The 20,698-nt window shown below is 38.7% G+C and overlaps 2 protein-coding genes across 6 annotated transcripts in view; one reads left to right on the top strand and one right to left on the bottom strand.

Moving 5' to 3' along the window:
• The window catches only part of LOC101846682, a 7,546-nt gene extending 2,491 nt beyond the window's left edge, over window positions 1-5,055 (bottom strand). For both annotated transcript variants that reach the window (XM_035971838.1, XM_035971837.1), the window contains exons 1-2: window positions 4,698-5,055; window positions 1,041-1,247 (exon numbers count right to left, since the gene is read on the bottom strand). The gene's annotated coding sequence lies outside the window, so the exon portion shown is untranslated. The remainder of the gene's footprint in view (window positions 1-1,040; window positions 1,248-4,697) is intronic.
• Window positions 5,056-5,150: 95 nt separating this feature from the next.
• Window positions 5,151-20,698, top strand: part of LOC101846025 (purine nucleoside phosphorylase) — a 23,606-nt gene continuing 8,058 nt past the window's right edge. Inside the window, exons 1-6 of one of the 4 annotated variants that reach the window (XM_035971839.1) lie at window positions 5,151-5,239; window positions 12,431-12,512; window positions 12,999-13,168; window positions 17,741-17,844; window positions 19,156-19,331; window positions 19,905-20,095. In XM_035971839.1, coding sequence (XP_035827732.1) covers window positions 12,478-12,512; window positions 12,999-13,168; window positions 17,741-17,844; window positions 19,156-19,331; window positions 19,905-20,095 — 676 coding nt within the window. In that variant the 5' untranslated portion in view covers window positions 5,151-5,239; window positions 12,431-12,477. The other 3 variants (XM_035971840.1, XM_005106165.3, XM_013086894.2) reach the window with 3 other exon arrangements.

Raw genomic sequence — 20,698 nt, 5'->3', positions numbered from 1 at the left:
GGTTGAAAGTTTGTATTTAGGCAAGCAATCAAACAAGCAGGCAAAATGTCTTGGTTCTTGGTGGAGACCAATTTGAATAATTTGATGGATTGAAAGAAAATTCATGCGCTGCAAGATCACTGTTATATCTGAGTCTGTGCAAATTCAATCCTGTTATAGCCAGTTTCATATTACTTAAAACTTATTGAGAAAAAAAAAGTGGATTTGATTTATTACAGTTATATATATCCAAGTTTCTGTAATAACAGAGGCTGTCATGAATGGACTGGGCTGTATCACTTAACCATGGGACAAAGCTTGCTAGAGGTGGAGAAGACCACCCAAAACAGAAACAGCTGGAGTACCTTCTTGGAGGCCTCTATACCTAATAACAGGGCGAAAGAAAATGTAACCAGAAACATAATGCAACAATCGCCATCAGCTGTGAAAAAAGATGTTTCGTATTGTAAAAAAGAAACTCTTTTTTTCCCCCCAATCTTTGCTCCAACTCTTAGTATTCCACATATTTTTTCCCCTACAAATAGTTCTCACATTTTGAATTCAAAATCTTTGGTATAGCATGATGAAAGATATGATGATAGCATAACCTTCAGACGAGCTATGATGAAGTGTAGGCAGAGCAAACATTGTATGTATCTCTTAATATTCCATCAAAATGCCAAAATTGAAATGAAATAATCCTCATAGGTTACCATTAATTGCATTATTCAGATTGTAAAAGGGAGTAATGCCTGTCTGTATCACCCTAAAGCACACTGAACACTCTCTTTGGAAATGTGCTATGTAAACGAAGTTAATTAATTATTATCAATTCTTTGAGTGTTTCTTCAGTTTTGGGAAGAGATTTTGCCCTCAGGTCTTTTTTGGCTTCCAATTGCCATTGACTGGGAGTTTTGTATTGTGCACTGCATGCAGGAGCTTCAAGTTTTCCAATATATATAATCCTAGAAACCTGGGCAGGCAACTTGATCTCAGCTGCACTGGAATCAGGGCGTGAAAATCATAGAACCCTCCTAAAGTAACCCATTGCTCATACTCACAAACCGGAAATCCAGCCAGGTACTCAGGCATTAGAGGGAAAGTCTCTTGAGCAGACATTTTCAACCATTTAGTCTCAGTCCAAAGTACCACGTGTCATGAAGTCAACAACTGCATGAGAAGACATCTTTCAGCACAGAAGGAAGGGTTTCTACTAGATCTAGGTCTTGGCAGTCAGAATTTCTCTAATAATAATGCAAGTACCGGAACTGTAAGAGATATTATGTATCATTGATTATTCCAAGGTGTTTAGTTTTACTAAGAGTTTTAAGGCATTTGCAACACAAATATAAGTCATATAAGTGCTGAAAGAGGTGTAACTTGAGGGAAGCATACATAGGAAAGATGGAGGAAAGACAAGTATTATATTATATATTATATGTGCGATAGAAAAGAAGGAGCAACCCACACCAGAGTGCCCGTCAATCAATCCATCATCCACCAAAGGCATTTAATACAATGAGGCTTGAAGGGTTTTTTCAAATGTTATACCAATTAGACATTTATGGTAATGGTAAAGAGTTCAGAATTTTAAGTTACCTATACTGGAAATAAACAGCGACAGCGAGGATTTGTGGAGAACACAGAGAAAATGTACAATCAGAAGAGGAGTTAGAATCTGACATTTGTTGTCATTAGATCTCTTTGATCTTTAGTATGATATTAAGAAACATTTCAGATAAAACAAAGAATTGGTCTAGATGGACAGGATGTCAGCAACCTGAGACATATATATATGTGAGGCAGTGTGGTGGAATCAGGCTCTCGTCAATTTTTGGGCATGTAGAGTTATTGGTATCATCTTAAAGCTTGTTCACTTGTCTTTATTTGGGTGAAAAAAATATCCATTTATCTTGGATAAAAGTTGAGATATTTGCGAATGAAGAAGGTGGGGGTCACCTGTTTTCAGAGGTAAAATTAGTGAGAAAATGACTGCCAAAGAGTATTTATTTCCTTAGCTTAAGAGTACGTGGTAACTGAAAATTTACATTTTTTGTGCCTTTAATCAACGTTTTTAAGAAAAATCCACACAGAAATGAGTTCTTTAATGGGCATGAACGGTGTTGAGCCAAAAAAACGAAAATTTGATAAAAATTCACAAACCTACAGAAAAAAGCAAGTCTCTTCACTTTGATTATTTTGACGAGAGCCTGATTCCACCACGCTGCCTCACATATATGTCATGATACTGTTTTAATTGAGGATTCAGAGCATATATCCTTCAGAATACTCATGATAAAATATAATTTTATATATATATATAAGTGAAAATGGTATGCTTCAAGACATTATGATTGGTCATCAAGGTTGACTACTCTTTCAAGTTTGTCAAGTCGTATCCATCCAGGTGCATGTCAGTTCATTTCAGAGTGGAGGGGAGACCCTTTTACTGATTGTGGGCTTGAACATGAGTCCCCTGGATACTTTCCTTGGTGCGTAGGCTTAAGATCTTGATCGTCGTTAGATCTCACATTTTCTTTTGCTGCCAAGCACAGGGATTTTTTATGGAGACTACTCTGTCTACAGTATTATCCCGACTATAATGGTACATTTTCCCTTTCCCAGTAATTTGGGGAATTTGGGCGATTCGCATATATGCCTTTTCTAACACATTTCCATATCATTATAATTTTTCAATGTTGAGATGATCTCTCTGATTTCGATCTCATGTATATATTATAATACAGTAAAACCTGCCATGACGTACCTGTCCTGTACAAATGGCCATTTTTCAACCCCCCCCACCCCCTTGCGTTTTTTCTCTATAATTTAACTATGTAAAACGGTTAAATCTGTCCAACGCGGCCACCTTATTTTTATCAACCTACAGTCAAATTTACCAGCCTGAGACGGCCAGACGTAGTCTCTCATCACCTGACACTTTGTCATAAATTTTGAATTGGCCACTGACAGGGACGCTGTTGGCGAGCCGTCATCCATTCACCGGTTGTTATTGTTATAATTATAGCCCCTCCACAGTGAATGTCCACCAATTTAATGGGTAACAAATAGATTTTCAAATACTGGTGAGGGAAAGGTGTGATCCAACGTAACCTAAAAGCCCCGCCCACAACTCATACATCATGACATTTCTCATGTCATGTGAGGTGACTGGTCACTGTTTTGTATACAACCTTCTGTAACAAAGTAACAACAGTTCAATGGACACAGATGTGAACTAGCTACAAAAGTGTTACTCATTCTCTGTGCAGTGGCAACTCAACGTTTGTTTTATCATGACATTCGTTCTTTGTTGTTACCGTATAAATATATTTTGTTTATTTTACCCTCCTTGCACAAAATCAGCAACAAAAAAAAGCTAGAGATTCTAACAAGATTCTACGCCTCTACATCTAGAATCTAGATCTAGAGTCTAGATCTAGATTCTACTTCTAGATCTAGATATATATAGATCTAGATCTACTCAAAGTATACATAACTGAAAAAGCATGCGATGTCGTGACTTTGATGGATTTAAAAAACAAATAAATAGGAAATAGGTGGGGGAGAGAAAAAGACAGAGGCAAACAAGGAAAAAGAGAAGGCGAGTGATACACAGAGGAGAGAGAGAGAGGCAGAGAAATAGAGAGGGTCACCGCTCGATTGAAATTATGTCATTGTTCTTTTCTTCAAATAACGATTCTCCAACTCCGAAACGGAGGAAAAACGATCGTTCATCAAAAAGACATCCACTATCTTCCTTTAGATCTAAATAAAGATTTTAGATCTAGATCTTGGCTAGCCTCAAAACTAGATCAATGATTTATGTCTGTCTGTCTAGATCTAGACCTAGGCCATAGATCTAGAAGAAGCTAGGTCTTGGTAAGATTGAAGAATACCGGACCAGCGGACTGACTTTGCCTATGTCTCAAACTTAGGAATTCATGATTTTCCCCAGTTTTTATCTCTCAATGGAGAATCGCAGACCGGTAGATCTATTCATTAAAATTTTGTTAAGGGGGAGACCCCCCTGAACCCCCCCTCCTCCCCAACCCCAACAATTCCCCCCCCCCCCCCCACATTCTCGTGCAATAATGTATACGAGTGGTCCGGCATTCTTCAAACTTCCCTAAGTCTACCCCACAGAATTCTACTCTGTGGTCTACCCTGAGCCAAGAGGGCGCTGAAACTTTCCAAAATCACAAAAGAGTTCCCCTACCGGGTCTGTATACTTTGTGACTTTGTTCCCGGTTACCGGGTCTGTATACACGCCCTTTTTTAATAGTAGAGGGTTTTGCGGCTCTCGCAACTGCATAAGGTCATATGAGCGCCAAGGGGTGGGTGTCAACAGAGAAGTCTTTACAGGGAATCAGACTTAGACTGCTCACCTCTCTAGCTTCAACAGCACAAGGTCTGCTTCGAACTATCAAGGCACCCCAAAATAGCAGGTCACAAGGAGTGACAAAAAAAGAAGTAAGAGGTAGAGGAAAATGACAATAGTAAGGATCAGGAAAGAAAAAGCAGCAGTTCCCTGTTGTAGATCAGGCACAGTTATGAGCGTGACTTGAATCAGCCCATTTACAATTCTACTATGCTTGGACGAGATATGTCCCCCCTTTGGGAATGGCCTAAAGACACTTCAGTCAGTCAGTGGCACTGCCCGGGGCCGGGGAGGTGTGTTTGAGTTTGGGTGGTCACTCGTTACAGAAAATCTATACCGGCCTGTTTTCATTCCTGCGATGCCATTAAAAGATATAATATCACGAGTTCTTGTTTATCAAAGATCGTGGTAGATAGGCCTTGATCAATGCTGTTTGTTTACACAATTTAATGGGCTGGGTCAACTGGGTGGAAGTGTGAAAGCCGGAAGCCTGGCTGGGCTACTTTTACTTTTGAGATCTGTGAGTAACTTATTAACAGAGAAAGAATGCTTAGGCCTATTAATTAATAAAGAAATAATTTTGAGCTTAGAATAGGGATTATTGTAAATTTAACGGTCTTTGGCTTCTACAAAGGATGGTATTTTATGATAAAAAGAGAATATTTGATATTATCAAGTACGCAGGTCAAGGTTCACTAACTACCTCCCTGCATATTTTTTCGTTATGTCAGAGACAATTAAATACTCTCTGGTTATGTTCTCCGGTTCACCTTCACCTTGGTGCTAATGGATTGAAAGGTCGAGGTCGAATAACTCTGAGGTTGAAAGGGCAAAAACACTTCCAAGCCAAGGCTTTTATGTTCATCAAACAATAACAAGGTAAGCCAAGAAATCTATCATTTAATTTTACCTCGAAAATTAAGTGCATCTGCTTTTGCAGGCCCTGTCTTGCTGCAGCCTGACCTACATCATTGCGTTTGTTATTGCTTTGGCCCTGGCCTGCCCCCCTTTTTATATACTTTTTGCACAAGACTTCGTGCTCGTTTGTTTTGATTCAGCACTCGCGCGTCGTGTAAGACTCTACATTCACTACTGTTACTGGATCTGTTACATTATCAATAAATCAAGCCTAAAATCTAGGCCCCTCCAGGGAAGCCTTTGACTTGCAATCACTGCCCTCACACCTTCCGGTATTTTATGTGATAACATGGTGATAATCACTGTAACTGTAAATTACTCGACTCAGTGGTGACTTTGACAGTATTGAAATCAGAAATGGAAGAGGCTAGCCGCCGTACTTATTCTTAATAATATGATGGCTAGACTGACCATTTACAAAAAATAGGCCTACTGAATTGTAAATATCGTCGGCGGAGAATTCTAACCGTCCAACTCTGATTTCGTAAATTTTGCAGTAGAGACAAAAAACTGAATTCAAAGGCTCCTATGGGGATTTACTAGATCTATCTTCAAATGCGCTAGACTGGAATACATGACTCTACTTTAAAGTATTTAAAACAAATTTGCCGAAATTTTATTATTTTAAGTGCTAAACCAGAGTTATACGGATAGACCGCTCAGTTGTGGATTTCTAACCTTCCAAGTGTCGACGAACGAATTGTTCGTTTAGAATTCTCCAACCCGGCGGGGACGCCACGCGCTTCGTTACGTCTAACTCAGTCATCGTGACACGTTAGTGTTACCGAACAACTCGAAATGATTACACCTGCAGTCAATCCAATAGGAAACCTACTATAAAAGTTCTAATTAGTACTACATAGTACTGTAGATCTAGGATCTAACAATAATACTGTTTTATTATATCTAAAACTGAACATCGCACTTTATTTCCACATGATTCTAATTAGGCAATGGGCTTGTCGACAGATTAAGTGCGTCGTTAAGTTTTTACTATAAAGCTACTATTTGATCCTCCATTCTCAAGGAAATTGTGAGAAGGATTGGTTTCTTGTCTAGCTACAATAGAGAGAGAGAGAGAGAGAGAGAGAGAGAGAGAGAGAGAGAGAGAGAGAGAGAGAGAGAGAGAGAGAGAGAGAGAGAGAGAGAGAGAGAGAGAGAGAGGGGGAGAAAGAGAGAGTGAGAGAGAGAGAGAGAGATTGAGAGAGAGAAGGGGGGGACTGAGAGAGAGAGAGAGAGGGGGGGGGGGGTCTGAAAGAGAGAGACAGAGAGAGAGAGAGAAAGAAAGAGAGAGAGAGAGAGGGGTGAGGGGGGGGGCAGAGAAGAATTTCCGTATATGAATTGTCTTCATGGAGCTTCTTTTATGGCTAATTTTTCCTGTTTGAAGTGCAGATTCTGTCTGAGTACTTGCTCTCTAGTCACTAGCATAATAGTTCTTTCATTTATCATTTTCCTCCATGTTTTCCTGTCCTCGGTTTTTTCTTCACAGATGCTGACATCTACTCCAAGCTTAGATAATCTGTTTTTGCAGATGTCTTTGTACCTCAGTTTTGACCTTCCCCTTGGTCTCTTTCCCTGGGCAAGTTGTCCATAGAGAAATTGCTTCGGAATCCGGTTGTCGTCCATTCTCTTGACATGGCCCAGCCATCTCAATCTTCTTAAACACATGATTATTTGTAGGGTTGATTCATTATGAGCGACAACAGCAGCATCACCGGCAAAGAAAAGGTCTCATATTATTGTTTGGTTTGTTGATTTTGGTCTTGGCTCGAAGTCGAGCAAGATTGAAAAGCGACCCAACAGTTCTCCAGTGGAAGAAACTGAAATGCTTTTAACTCTAAAAACATGGTTTAACTTGGTTGGAAGACTCTAGAAGTAATATGATTTTTTTTAAAGCTCAACTAAACCTCATATAATGCATCCCCAACTAATGTATGGCCTAATTAAATAACACATTTTACATAGAAAGTCATCAAGATGAGGTATGCCATAGCAGCATCCAGTGTCAACAGGAATGAATTATCCTCTTGTCCAAGCACCATTATGAGGCTTTAAAATGCTCTACCCAATGAAGCTAAAGCTCTGGTTAGCTAAAAATAAACTACATAAACCAAAACACAATACGCTGCATATCAAATTAAACTGAACCGTGGGTTTTGACTTGCGCACTGGTGACGTACTCAATTGTAGATTGTCATAGAACTTGTGGTAGTCAGATGGCACAACAGACGTCATTTCTTGCATGTGTTATTAAAGTTCTCTATGGACGAATTAAACTTTCTACCCTGGTACAGAGGCAGTCCCTTCATGTCTTTATGGAGAATATCTGTGGACTCGCCACGCTTCAAAGGCAGATGTGACCAGTCATCATCAAATCTCAGTTTGTATTTAATTTGACCATCTGGTGTGTAAACTCTGGTTGGTTAGTTTGATGAAATCAGAAAAGTTACAATGAGTCAAATACTTGACTACATATGGCTTCACTTTCCTACTTTCTTCCATTAGCCTGACATAATCAGCTGGGTAGTAGATGTGCTGTGAGCACTGTCCAACTCCATCTGTGTATAGCCCTTCTCTAGGAATTTTAATGTTACAGTTTTACCATTGACAGAGCTGAAATGTAACAGTGCAGAACTCATTGTGACTTTGCAGTTCTGATACAACCACATCCATCTGAATATAATGATCTGGAGTCAAATCAGATGACAAAAAATCAGCCACACGAGGAGCAAATTTATTTGCAGTCAGAGCACCTTCGCATTCATTTGAGACATAACATACACAGTCCTTGCTTTCTAGTTCCTATACTGTGAAATTGTGTACATTTAATTTCGTCTTGTAGTACCAAGCAGAGGCATTGGTGCATGGATATAGCAGAACTGATTGCTGGTCCATTTTGATGTACATGTATTTGATTTTGGGGCTGCCCATGCATTTTTCCTTGTCTGCTGTCTTTTTTGTATGCCCCCTCTTCCACATTCCCCTCCTCAAAGTCCACACAAAGATCACACCTATCTTTTGGAGGATGGAACAATGACAGGTTCATACCATTGATCTCCTCTTTAAACTTGAAAGTAGAAAGTACCCCCCCACTCATACTTTTCTTTATATACAAACGGCGGTACACTGCCTGTAAGCTCTGGAAAACAGGTTCCAAGTATAACTTACTGGAGTCCTTCGGCAATAGTGAGACGGCAACTTGGGCAGATCACGAAGAAACTGTTTAAGTATCTTTGATGCTGTAGTCTCCTCCCTAACCCCTTTTCTCTGAACTGGAACCTCACCCTCTGCTACACCCAACCCACATGTGAGAACAATGTGAACATACTAGTAACAAAGTACAGGACTTAAGAAGAAAGCCGTGCACACTTTTACTCTGGCCCCATTCACTCGTAGATGGTACTTCATGGACCACAATCTTCTGCTTTCTCTCTCCTTTTTCTCCACAGGCTCGACACAGTCAACCAACCCTTTAACAAAAGCAGCCTTTTCTGATTTTATATTATTTAAAATCAAACGCCTCCATCAGACCAAAACGTTATCGCCGTGATCCACAATGGCGGGCTACCTAAACGAATTAGACGGTTAGAATTCTTCAGTCACCAAAGCCAGTCGGAATATACGGTTAGAATTTCTCTTTAAAACAAGACTTGTCATGTCGATCTATTTTAAGGAAAAAAGAATTTTATTTATAATCAAACGCCTCCTTCAGAGCGTAACGTTATCGCCGTGATCCACAATGGCGGACTACCTAAACGAATTTGACGGTTAGAATTCTTCAGTCACGGAAGTCAGTCGGAATATACGGTTAGAATTTCTCTTTAAAACAAGACTTTTGTTTGTCAAAATTGTTCTAGATTTTAATAGGACGTAGCCATTCGTTATGTCAATCTATTTTAAGGAAAAAAGCAATTCGAGAAAATTTCGGAGTTAGACGGTTAGAATTCTCTGCAGACGATATACATTTTTAGTGTGCAGTACCTAAAGTATTTGTATTTGAGACGAAACCAGGTGCCTTAATGACAGTGCATGTATTTTAAACCTCCTGTTTTCTAATGTTAATAGGGCCTAAGATAAGTACGGCTAGACTGGCAGTCTAGCCGTACTTAAGTATGGGTAGACAGCCAGGCTAGCCATACTTAAGGACGGCTAGAATGTCAGGCTAGCCGTACTTAATGTTGATGGCTGAATTGTAAATGAAATTTTTTAGTTTGCAATGCCTAAAGTATTTGTATTTCAGACAACCAAAAGGTGCCTTACTGACTTGCATGTATTTAAACCTGAATAATTACTAGATCTAGACTCTAGATCTAATGAGACCTGTGTACTTAACAGGCTTGAGTCGATAGGGCCAAACCTAGATCTAAGTACAGCTAGACTGGCAGTCTAGCCGTACTTAAGAAATAGGTAGTTTCAATTGCCACCGAGTGATGGGTGACACGGTGGCAATTGACAAAAATTGACCTTTTGTCAATTGCCACCGAGTAAATTGGAGCTCTTTTGCGTTGGTGGGTAGATATCTAGCTTATTGTGCTCGAGTGCACGGTGTTGTGCGTTCGCCTCTCTGTCCCTCTTTGTGTGTGTGTGTGTGTGTGTGTGTCTTTTCCTGACCCCCGGTGGCAATTGACGCTACCATTGAAATATTGATATATTTCTCTATAATAAAGTTACTGAGGCACTGAGGATCAGATGGACAGACAGGGTCACCAACGAGGAAGTATGAAAAAGAACGAGACAAAGCCCAGTTAGAGATGAGGTGGGAAGAAGGCGTTTTGCGATGGATTGGACACACTCTCAGGAAGTCAAGCAGCTGCATAACTAGGAAAGTGGTTAGATTGGAACCCACAGGGTAAAAGATGAAGGGGAAGGTGACATGGAACTTGGAAAAGAGTCACGGAAATGGATGTACAGAAAATCGGGAAGACATGGAGTGATAACACTGTTTTTCCCAGCCCGTAACAATGGACATTAACTTCACATGAACTTGCGACGGCAGTGTTGTTCGTTCTCCGAGTGGTGGCGACCAATGTGTTTGTTTTATCATGGCACTTGGTCTTCAGTTTTAAGTCTGAGATCACTCGTGGTTTAGACCTCAGATGGGAAAAATGGTTTGCTTTCTTCATTTTGATCTGTACTGCCCAAGACGCCCACCACCTATCTATGGCCACTTTTCTCCTTGGCAATGTTTTGCCCTTTTACACAGGTTCGACTGTGTATATATTTATATAGTGCAAATCCTGGCTCTACAACAGGGGTCAACAAACTTTTTCAACAAAGCGGGTTTGACAACTAAGGAGAGAATCCTGAATGTGTTCTTGATTATAACTACTGTTTTTTCAGTTCAGTACGCTGAATACATTTAACAAATAATGAACCTACTATTGATTTAGATCAGTACACACAGTGCTTGCAAACATACTGTTGAACCTGCTCTAATGGCCACCTGTTTTGTTTGTTTTAGTAGAGGTTTTACGGGGCTCGCAACTGCATAAGGTCATATGTTTAAGACAATCAGCTGTAGAAACGGCCTCTTCCAATTCCCCTCCCCTTGCATTTTTGTACGTTATAATGGCAACATGTAAGACCACGTCTATCTGTCTACTGAGACATCCAGCTGTTCTCCATGACATTTAGTGGTCGTCTTAGAAAGTTTCAACTGTCATTTACCTGAAAGTTGTCAGATTGAATAATTTTAAAGCTGAATTATAACATTTCACTCTTAATGTGCATAATATGTTGAATCTCACAATATAAGCCAATTGGATGGTTGGTGAATACTGTGGTGTGGTTTTCTCCATCTTTCCCTATCAAATATTTATCATCCTTTTATCTTTCTCCTTTTTTGTGTTTGTTACTCTCTCGTAACATCTCTAATCCTAGGCATTTAACTCTTTAAGCCCTGAATTTTTTCTACAGTTTCCCAGAGTTTTTTTCTACAGTCACCTACACCTAGTGCACTATGTCTCATTATAACCTTAAAAGCTTGCCTCCAACTTCTAAATAGTGGAAACAAAGGCTTAGTCATTGATAAACAAAATTGGTTCAGGAATAGTTCCGAAAAACGAGCAAAAACTAGCACTAGCACTGAATAAAACGAAACAGTTGTCTCTAGTACTAGAGGCTCCCGGCGTCCAATGGGGAGCAGGGTTATTACCTCTGGACGCTCCCAGCAGCCGATGGGGTTCAAAGAGTTAAATATGTTACTGTGCTGCAATTGTAATAAAACTTTTACTTAAACAAAAACTGAGCACCATAAATATATTTTTTAAAAATTATAGCGAAAGTGGTGTTTAACATTCCAGATATCATCAATTTTTGCGATGTGATTGCAACCAAACAAGAGAATAGCTGTCAGATGTTCATCTGTTAACCTCAGTTGAAGCATTAACTTCACAGACTTCATCTTTAAAAATGTTTGTTAAATAAGAGTTCTTATTTGGGATTCTAGTCTTGAATGTTGAGGAAGTTATCTCGGACATGAAAGGGAACCTGTCATGGCCAAATTGTGTACTGCACATTTTTTACTTTTATTGGTTCGTTTTCTTCAAAGAATAATGTGTCATGTTTGTATGGCTTACATACACAACATATGATATGGAAGATATGGGTCTATCAATTTGAAGATCAGTTAGTATATTTTATGTTTTTGCTTCACCAGTGGGGGAAAAGTACAACAGTGAAAACATAAAGGGGGCGGCAATCTGAGTAGAAAATAAACCATACATAGGCTCATGGTTGTGATTTTTCTATAAACAAATTGGATTCAGTGTATGGTAAAAGTGAGTATCTCAGAAGAAATGAAAAAGAGTTGAATACAGTATAACACGGATAGGTGGAACACAGAAGAAGACTCAAAATTACGCATCCGTCGAACTGTGCCTGCAGCAGTCCTGTTTCTTTTTCTTCTTTATCTTTGTAAGATATCCTTCAAACTATGGATCCCTCGAACTACCGAGGCTGGTCCTGACGAATTCGATTTATCTGTGTTATATTGTATGTTTAAAAAATCCCAAGTTCTGCAGTGTTCAACTTCTTTGAAGGTATTACCATAATGTTGCTTTGTATCAACCAGTTCTTTTTTATCTTGTTAGTCTTAACTATTGCCTTAGTAGAGATCGTATATGTCTTGATATCTTTGTTTCTTATTTGCAGTGCAAGAGGAAACAACCTGAGCAGTGACATACTGTCTGATCAGCAAAATGGCAGCTATCAACTCAGACCTCTCAGTCATCGGGTATGTGTGATTTGTGTTTCTTCTTATTTTTGGCTTAGTAATTGCAGCTGTTCGACTCAAGGCAAATCTTGTTAAATGTCTATGAATTTAAGTATTCTCAAAATATTTTCCAGCCTCCATTTTATATCCATACTTGAAATAAGCTGTATTAATCAATAACAATCCAGAACAGCTTTAGTTATATTGTGATAAAAAAAAAAATCATTCTACCTGCTATAGTTTTTTATTCTTTTTAAAAATATTAATTTCTGTATTACTCAGGTGCCGTTTTACTCATTTACTTGTTCAAGTATCTCCTGTTTAATATTGTAAGTGTAAAAAGAGTGAGGAAACTTAAAGCTTTGTCACCTTCACTTTTTACTAGTTCCCAAATTTTAAAAAGCAATAACTGAATGATGGGGGGAGGGGGGGTTTACTTATTTAAAGAATTGAATATTCAAATGACTGAAAGGTAAGAAGTGCCGTTCTTTATTTTTTCCACTCCAGGTACACATTTGAAGATATCCAAGCAATGGCCAGTGAGGTACTGAAACATTCAACTCTTCGTCCCAAAATTGGGATCATTTGTGGAACAGGGCTGGATGGTATAGCTGAGGCTGTGGAGAATCAGACTGTTGTAAGTTATGACTCCATCCCTGGATTTCCAGTTAGCACCGGTAAGTGTCAGTAGTAGTGAAATGCTGGGTGGTTACTTCACTTGTCCTATGTGTGTGTCATTGTGGCGAAATCAGGCGCTCGTCAAAATAATGGAATCGAAGAAATACTGACACTTTCCTGCATGTTGGGCAATTTTATCTAATTTTTGGGTTTCAGCACCTTTTATGTCAATTTAAGAACACAATTCTGTGGAGATTTTATACCGAAATGGTTGATGAAATGCACACAAAAAATGTAAATTTTGCAATTTCTAAGGACACTCATACTTAAGAAGTCTCCAAACCTTGGCAGCCATTTTCTCTCTAATTTTACCTCTGACATCAGGCGATCCCCATCTCCTTCAATCACAAATATCTCGACTTCTCTGCCGTCAGCTGACAAAATGCTTTTGCAGCACAACCATTAAAGAATTCTAATTTATTTTAAAAAACTAGTCGCAGTTTAACTTTTAAATTGTCAGAAAGTTTGTTTGAAAAAAGTAAGACTAAACGTTACAGAACCAATGAAGAAACTTCAGTCTCCAGAGAAGTTTTTTTTACACATAGACAAATGGCATTTTTTCAGTTCTGCAGATTTCAAAATACATTATTAATGCATACTGTAATTGATGTGACGATTCTTTGTTTTAAATGTTTGCTCCCAACGTGCCTTTGTCGAGGACATTTTTTTTCTCATCTCCAAGACGGGTAGATGTATAGATGTGATCAATATCAATTGGTGTATAGATGTGATCAATATCAATTGGTGTTCATTTGGTCTTGTGTAGCAAAAATCATCTGTATTCTTTTTCTTAATTTTCACCTTATTTAAATGTATAGACGTTTAGTTTTTTTTTCATGTTCTAAGTGTTACTCCATTTTGGAGCTTAATTTTTGTATATTCGAAAAAATATATGGTGCCGACTTACATGATCGTCTCTCGTCTGCATACATGTAATTTGGTGATTCTTCTTCTTTGCATCCCCCTGCTATATTTCAGGGGTGGTACAGCTTGTGATTGATTGTACATGTTTTGCGTGCCTGAAACCAACTTAAGTAAATCTGTTGATTAGGAGGACAGCACAGGTGGGTTCTAACAACTGTTTGAAAATGAGAGTGATAATGAAGAAGTTGGTCATGATCTGTGATTTTTTCCTACGTAATAATTATCCTGCCATGATAGTTTTACTCTATTCTTCAAGACGTCCCCAGACCCCAATTTCTGTCCCTATTATTCTACTTCACTGTTACAAAAAACTTCTTATATCTATGATGAATTCAATGTAAATAAAAGTTAAAAATGCATACAGATTGTGTTTCTTTTGTTCGTTTGGAATTAAAACTTCCCTGCTGAACTCTCACAAGTGTATGTAGTGTAATGATAAGGCTTTGTTCCTTCTCTTCAAAAGGCACATGTTTGATTCCTGCATGGGGCAGATGTTTTATTGTGTCGCCATTTTTCTGCTGGGATGTAGTGTTCATTACACCTTGGGTTGTCCCAGACATCTGGGGTTAAAGCAGCCTTCTGTGTAAATTGTCTAATTCGTGCTGATGTGACTATGAAATGTATTCAATCATTATCGTATCAAGTGTACCCTTCACAGTGAGAATTTGCTGCAAGAAAATGTAAAACTCATGTGTTTTGATTGGAAAAGTGGTTGATAAACTGCCGTATACAGAGCCACCCATGTACATCCTTGTATGTTGTACTTTATTGTGGGCCCTGTGACGCTCAGATGGAGGGTGTTGTTCTTTGCCAAAAGAATCTTGTTTATGCAACTCAGCTTCAAAAGAGAATGGCCTGATAGGGATATTGTGTCACGGGACAAATACAATTTTTTTAATGCTTACTTTCCTTTATTTTTCTGTATGCTTTGATTGTTCATTTTGTTGCCTTGCTTGACAATTAGTTACTAAATATAGTTGTAATCAGTATTGGCGTCAAACTTGAAGGTTTTGTAGACTTAAGACAATTAGATAGCTTGTCATAATATGCTTGACAGTTGCTTTTTAGTTCAAAAGTCTTTTATTATTATTATCTTTTTAAAACTCTGGAATTGGGATAAAGCAGAAAAGGGACATTTTGATATGTTTAATCTTCATCCGTGAGGCACATTGTTTGATGACTCCCCAACAGCCCATCTGAAAGTGGTCATTTCTGGCGCTATGTGTCTGGCTTTGGTGACGTAGTCTTATTTATTACTGTTCAGAGATGCCAGACCTGTTTTTATCTTATTGGGTGTCGTCTGTCATGTTTTCATGGTACTTTGCATTCAACAGGTCATTTACCAAACTAGTGTGTCTCTTTTTGTAACCAAATTGTTTGAAGTTCTTTGATCTGATCGTGTGCAGGAAACAGGTTTCTTTTTTTTTTTAGCTAGTTTTTTCCACAATTGAGACATTTATCTTCCAATGAGTCAATGGCATCTTAAGTAACTCTTTAGCTCAAATAAGTTTATTGCCTTATCTGCTGTTTTGTTCTATATCCATGATTTCACATCCATTAAGTGGCTGTGGGGAAGCTTTGTGTTAGCAGAATGGGGAGTTTTATTTATTTAATTTAGTTTTTCCTTGTCATAGATTAATAGCTGAGATTAATAGCTGATGGTAAGAAGCTTGTTTTGCTGTTTTCTGCCTTTGTTCTTTAGAGCATTTATTGCCCACTACAATTTCAGGAAATTTGTTGAGACAATGAATTTAAATTGCTCGCCAAACATATGTGTAGCTGTGATATAGATTGGCAGGATATTGGAAAGAATGATAAAAGATCACCCTTATCTTTGTAGTGATAACTTTTTTCCTTTCTGACTTTTGAGCTAGTATTACCCCCACAGCAAAATACACAAAGAGGGCCTTACCTAGAAAGACTCTCTATTTTGAATCCTCTTCATTTATTTTATAATAGCCATTACAACCTCACATTGTGGGCCACAGGCCACTCCCAGTTAATCAGCAACTGATTTATTCCCCACACGCATACGCTTGTCTGGTCTGCTTGTCTGGTCTGCCTGACTTGGTTGATGGGGTATTGTTCATTTACTGCTGTCATGAAATTCTCAGTTGTGTTCTTAGAGTAGTGTGCTGATGGGGGCAGAGAACATTAACAATTACTAATTTATGAATAACTCATAGTAGTCCATGTAGTTTGCTATTACATTTTATATGGTGATCAGGAATACATTTAGCTAATTAAATGGAATTAACAACCCTAATAATAAGACCATAACATTCATGAGTAAGACGGCATTGTAGATGTCATTTCATCCGACAGAAAGATTGTAAGAATAAAGGTCAAATGTCACTTTCAACACAATAGCTGATTTAAGAGGGGGGGGGGTCCCACATTTATTGTCCAGCTCCGAAAAGACAGAACCAGGTGCGTTCAGAGCCTTGCAAATTTCACAAAACAACTTGAATTCAAGATCTGAACCAGGGTTGTCCGCTCCATAGTCCAGCATTATACCAACTGAGCTAATGGAGCACCCATTTCATCCAAATTGAAAGTAAATTGGGTGCGTAATTGGGTTTTACTACGTTTCCAATGGTCATGACGGCCGCCCATGGTATACTTAATTGTTGACTGTCTGTTCAAATGTTCCAAGCCCAAAAAAGCAAAATTTTCAGGGAGAGCGAAAAAATTTGTTTCATTCTTTTAACAATTGTACTGACATTATGTATTTTTTCTTGCTTTTTTCAACATTTAGAGTTTTAGTTTTGATAAAATATTTCTTGAACATGTGCAGCTTATATCATAGATTAACGAACTGCTATTTGAAAAAAGAAAAAAAGTGGGGCTTAGTACATGTGCATCTACTGAACAGCTGACTGACGTTATCATATCTTTTGCGCTGAAGACACTCATAATGTTTTTGAGTGAGCACGTTTGCCATACCCAAATGTCCTCTCAGAAGGTGACCCAAAGGAAGATGAACGGCGTCTGTGGTGAAGCAGTAAGGCACTTTGCTGTTGTGCGCCTGAGACTTGATTTCTATTCCCAAGTAGGGAGAAATTCTATTGAATATCTCAGTTTTTCTACGGGTATGTTGTATCCCTCTCAGCCCAAGTTGTCCCTGATAGACAGGGTCTGAAGCCGGGGTCCTAAATGATCTAAAACTTGTTGATGGGGGCTTAAATACATTTCAATAAAAAAAAAAAGAAGATGTCTAGCAACTACGGCAACAAGTTAGATCTGTGGAAAGATATGAAAATCCGTGTTAAATTATGAAATACAGTCAAACCTTCTATAGTCGTCACCTGTCTTAGACCGTCAGTGATACAAATAGCCACTTCCCACTCCCCGTCCCATCCCACCCCCTGAATTTTTTTGACATTATAATGACGCCGTGCAAGACATCTGCCTGTCTCAGACGACCAACCACTTTTCTCCTGGACAGTGGGTGGCCGTCTTGGAAATTTAGATAAAATGTATTATGGCTTTGGGTTTACTCTTCATTGTGAGCCCTTTTTGCTGGCCAGGGCAACACTGCTTTGTTTGCCTCTATTTCTATGAAGCATGCGAAGCAAGAAGCTGGTGTCTAGGTAGGAACCGAAAGTACTCGGCCTGTGTATTAAGTTTATTATTTCTGTTTTCAGTGAAAGGCCATTCAGGACACTTTGTCTTTGGAACTTTGCAAGGCAAAGCTGTGTTGCTGATGAGAGGTCGTCTGCATTATTATGAAGGTTATCCAATGTGGAAGGTGGGCAGGATTGTTTATTTTGCCTACACAGTCTAGTACAGTCTAGTGTTCTCTATTTCAAACTGAACAAATGTTATCTTAGGTTGACAGAGCACACATGTTCACTTTGGCACACTCCATTAACGCTATAAAGAAATTTTTCATTCTACTTTACAATCACATTTGGAGGTTTTGAGTTCACTTTAACGAGGAAAGGGGTCACCTTGCCAAATGTCAGTATGTCAATTTGTCAGATGGCAATAACAAGGTGTATTTTAAAATAAAATGAGAAAACTTTTAAGAACGGACTCGGATTCGCACCAAGTGTGCACAATGTTTCGGTCCCGTACTTCTCTCTGAGCACTAGCCAGACGTAGGTGTCAGAAGGAATCAAACAAGACTTAAAACCAAACAAACTAGGAGTGATGCTGGTTATTAATTAATACATGTCTCTTTATTGGGTGTTATTTTCCCAGTGCCTTTAACGCAAGGAAGATTGGCCCCTTATCATAGCAAGTAACATGCAATGGGGGAGAACTTTTGTCCATAATTTTGTAGTCCTTTTGCACAATTCAACATAAAAGTCTTAAAAATAGCTAACAACCCCCCCCCCCCCCCCCCGCTCTCTCTCTCTCTCTCTCTCTCTCTCTCTCTCTCTCTCTCTCTCTCTCTCTCTCTCTCTCTCTCTCTCTCTCTCTCTCTCTCTCTTTCTCTCTCTCTCTCTCTCTCTCTCTCTCTCTCTCTCTCTCTCTCTCTCTCTCTCTCTCTCTCTCTCTCTCTCACACACACACACACACACACACACACACATACACACTCTCTCACACACACACACACACACACACATACACACACTCACGTACACACACATGCACAAACACAGTCTAATTTAAAGAAATGCAAACAAAATATTTTACACTTTGAAGCATGAAGGTTTTATTGGACATGATATTAGTGACTAAAGGAGAATAATTATTTTTTTCAGAGAGATTGCCAAGGGAATGAAGCTCAGACCCCAGAAAAATAAAAGTATATAACCTGTATATAATTTTAAAATATATGCATTCATATCCCTCTAGACTATTGGTTGAATTGTCAAAGTTTAATTATGTTGGCCATTAATTTTTAAAAAGATGACCGAATTTTTGTTCTTTTATTTTTGGTTTCAGCCAATAACATCAAATCCTGAAAGAAAAACCATGGCGTTTACAAGACCTGGCTTTGTTGATAGGATCATATGATGTAATTGAATAGCCGGCTTATTAAAAAACTTCTGTAGCTAATTGCACTGCAGTACTGCCACACTCAGTAGCCGTTATTGTTCTACTCTAGGTTGCTATGCCAGTGCGAGTGATGAAAGCAGTGGGAATTGAGACCCTATTGGTGACAAACGCAGCAGGAGGTCTGAACCCAGATTACAAGACCGGGGACCTGATGGTGATAAAAGATCATATTGATCTCCCTGGCCTGACTGGCGAGTGCGTGCTTATTGGGAAGAATGATGAAAGGTAAGGGTTAGTTTTAAACTCGTAACTATATTTGAAATTTGATCTCCTTTACATGTATATTAAAAGGGCTCTCGTGGTCTAGAAGTACGGTTTTCACCTCTCATTCAATAGATCCTGGGTTTGAAACCTGACAGTGACAGAAAATATTTTTTCCTTAAAAATTTTCTCCTTTCCTCTTCCCTAGACATGTTCTATCATCTGCTTTCGACTCGACTTTGATAGATCCTAGAAAGTAAAAAACAATAATTAGATCTAGAACTTGATACCTCTTGGATGGTTTATGATAATGATGTGCCAAAGTTTGGTTGACACAAATTGTTTTACACAAGTCTAACACACTTATTTATTGCTGTTGTTGGATTGTTTTTATTGTTGTTTGGTTGTTGTTGTTGTTTTTTTTTTGGGGGGGGGGGTGTGCATTGTAGATTATAAGTTGTAAAAGTTGTCATTATCAAAATAATGTTTTTTAATCTGTTTGCTCCAATATTTTTTAAAGAACCAAATGTCTGATCTGGTTACAGATAACAGTGTAAGCGATGTTCAAATCATGGATCATTGATTATATTATTCCAGGTTTGGACCTCGCTTTCTTGCGACAAACGGCACATATGACAAGGACTTGAGACAAAAGTTTATGGAAGTTGTCGCTGAAATGGGCCATGCTGATATAATTAAGGAAGGAGTCTACATCATGATCGGTGGTCCAACTTTTTCTTCAACTGCTGAAGTTCGTGTGCTTCGAATGTTTGGTGCCGATGCTGTGGGTATGTACAAATTATAGTTTAAAGGTTTCAGCACTGTTATCTGTGTGAGGGTAACACATTGTGCTTATTATTAATTAGTATATATATGAAACTGAATAGATTCATTAGGGTTTCTTACTGTGCTGGGACATGAAATTTCAAATCTATAGAAGATCTTGTACTTGTTATTATTCTGAGATGTAGGGGGGGGGTATATGATAGGAGTTTAGAGGGGTAGAAGGGTAGATAGAGTGAGGGTAAAGGGGTAGATGATGGGGAGTTAGGGGGGTAGATAGTTGGGGGGTGAGAGGGGGTAGATAGTGGGGAGTTAGGGGGGTAGATGTTGGGGTAGATGTTGGGGGGTTGAGGGAGTAGGTGGTTTAGACTGGAAAATTTGGGAAAGATCAGTAGAAAACGAGGAGAGTGCCATTAAAAAAACCCCCAGACCATCAAAGATTTATTTATAGAGGCACCAGCCATCCATGTCCAGGTGTTGTTTTAGCCACTTTTTCCTGTATGCGGATTAATAAAATCTTTTTGCCAATTTATTGGTTCCGCTTCTATGTACCCCATATCTATGGTTCTCAACCTGGAAATCGCCTATAATTCGCTGTAATTGACCCC

Source organism: Aplysia californica, unplaced genomic scaffold (genome assembly GCF_000002075.1).
Source record: "Aplysia californica isolate F4 #8 unplaced genomic scaffold, AplCal3.0 scaffold00518, whole genome shotgun sequence".
Classification (NCBI taxonomy): Eukaryota; Metazoa; Mollusca; class Gastropoda; order Aplysiida; family Aplysiidae; genus Aplysia; species Aplysia californica.
This window is presented reverse-complemented; position numbering and strand designations above follow the sequence as displayed.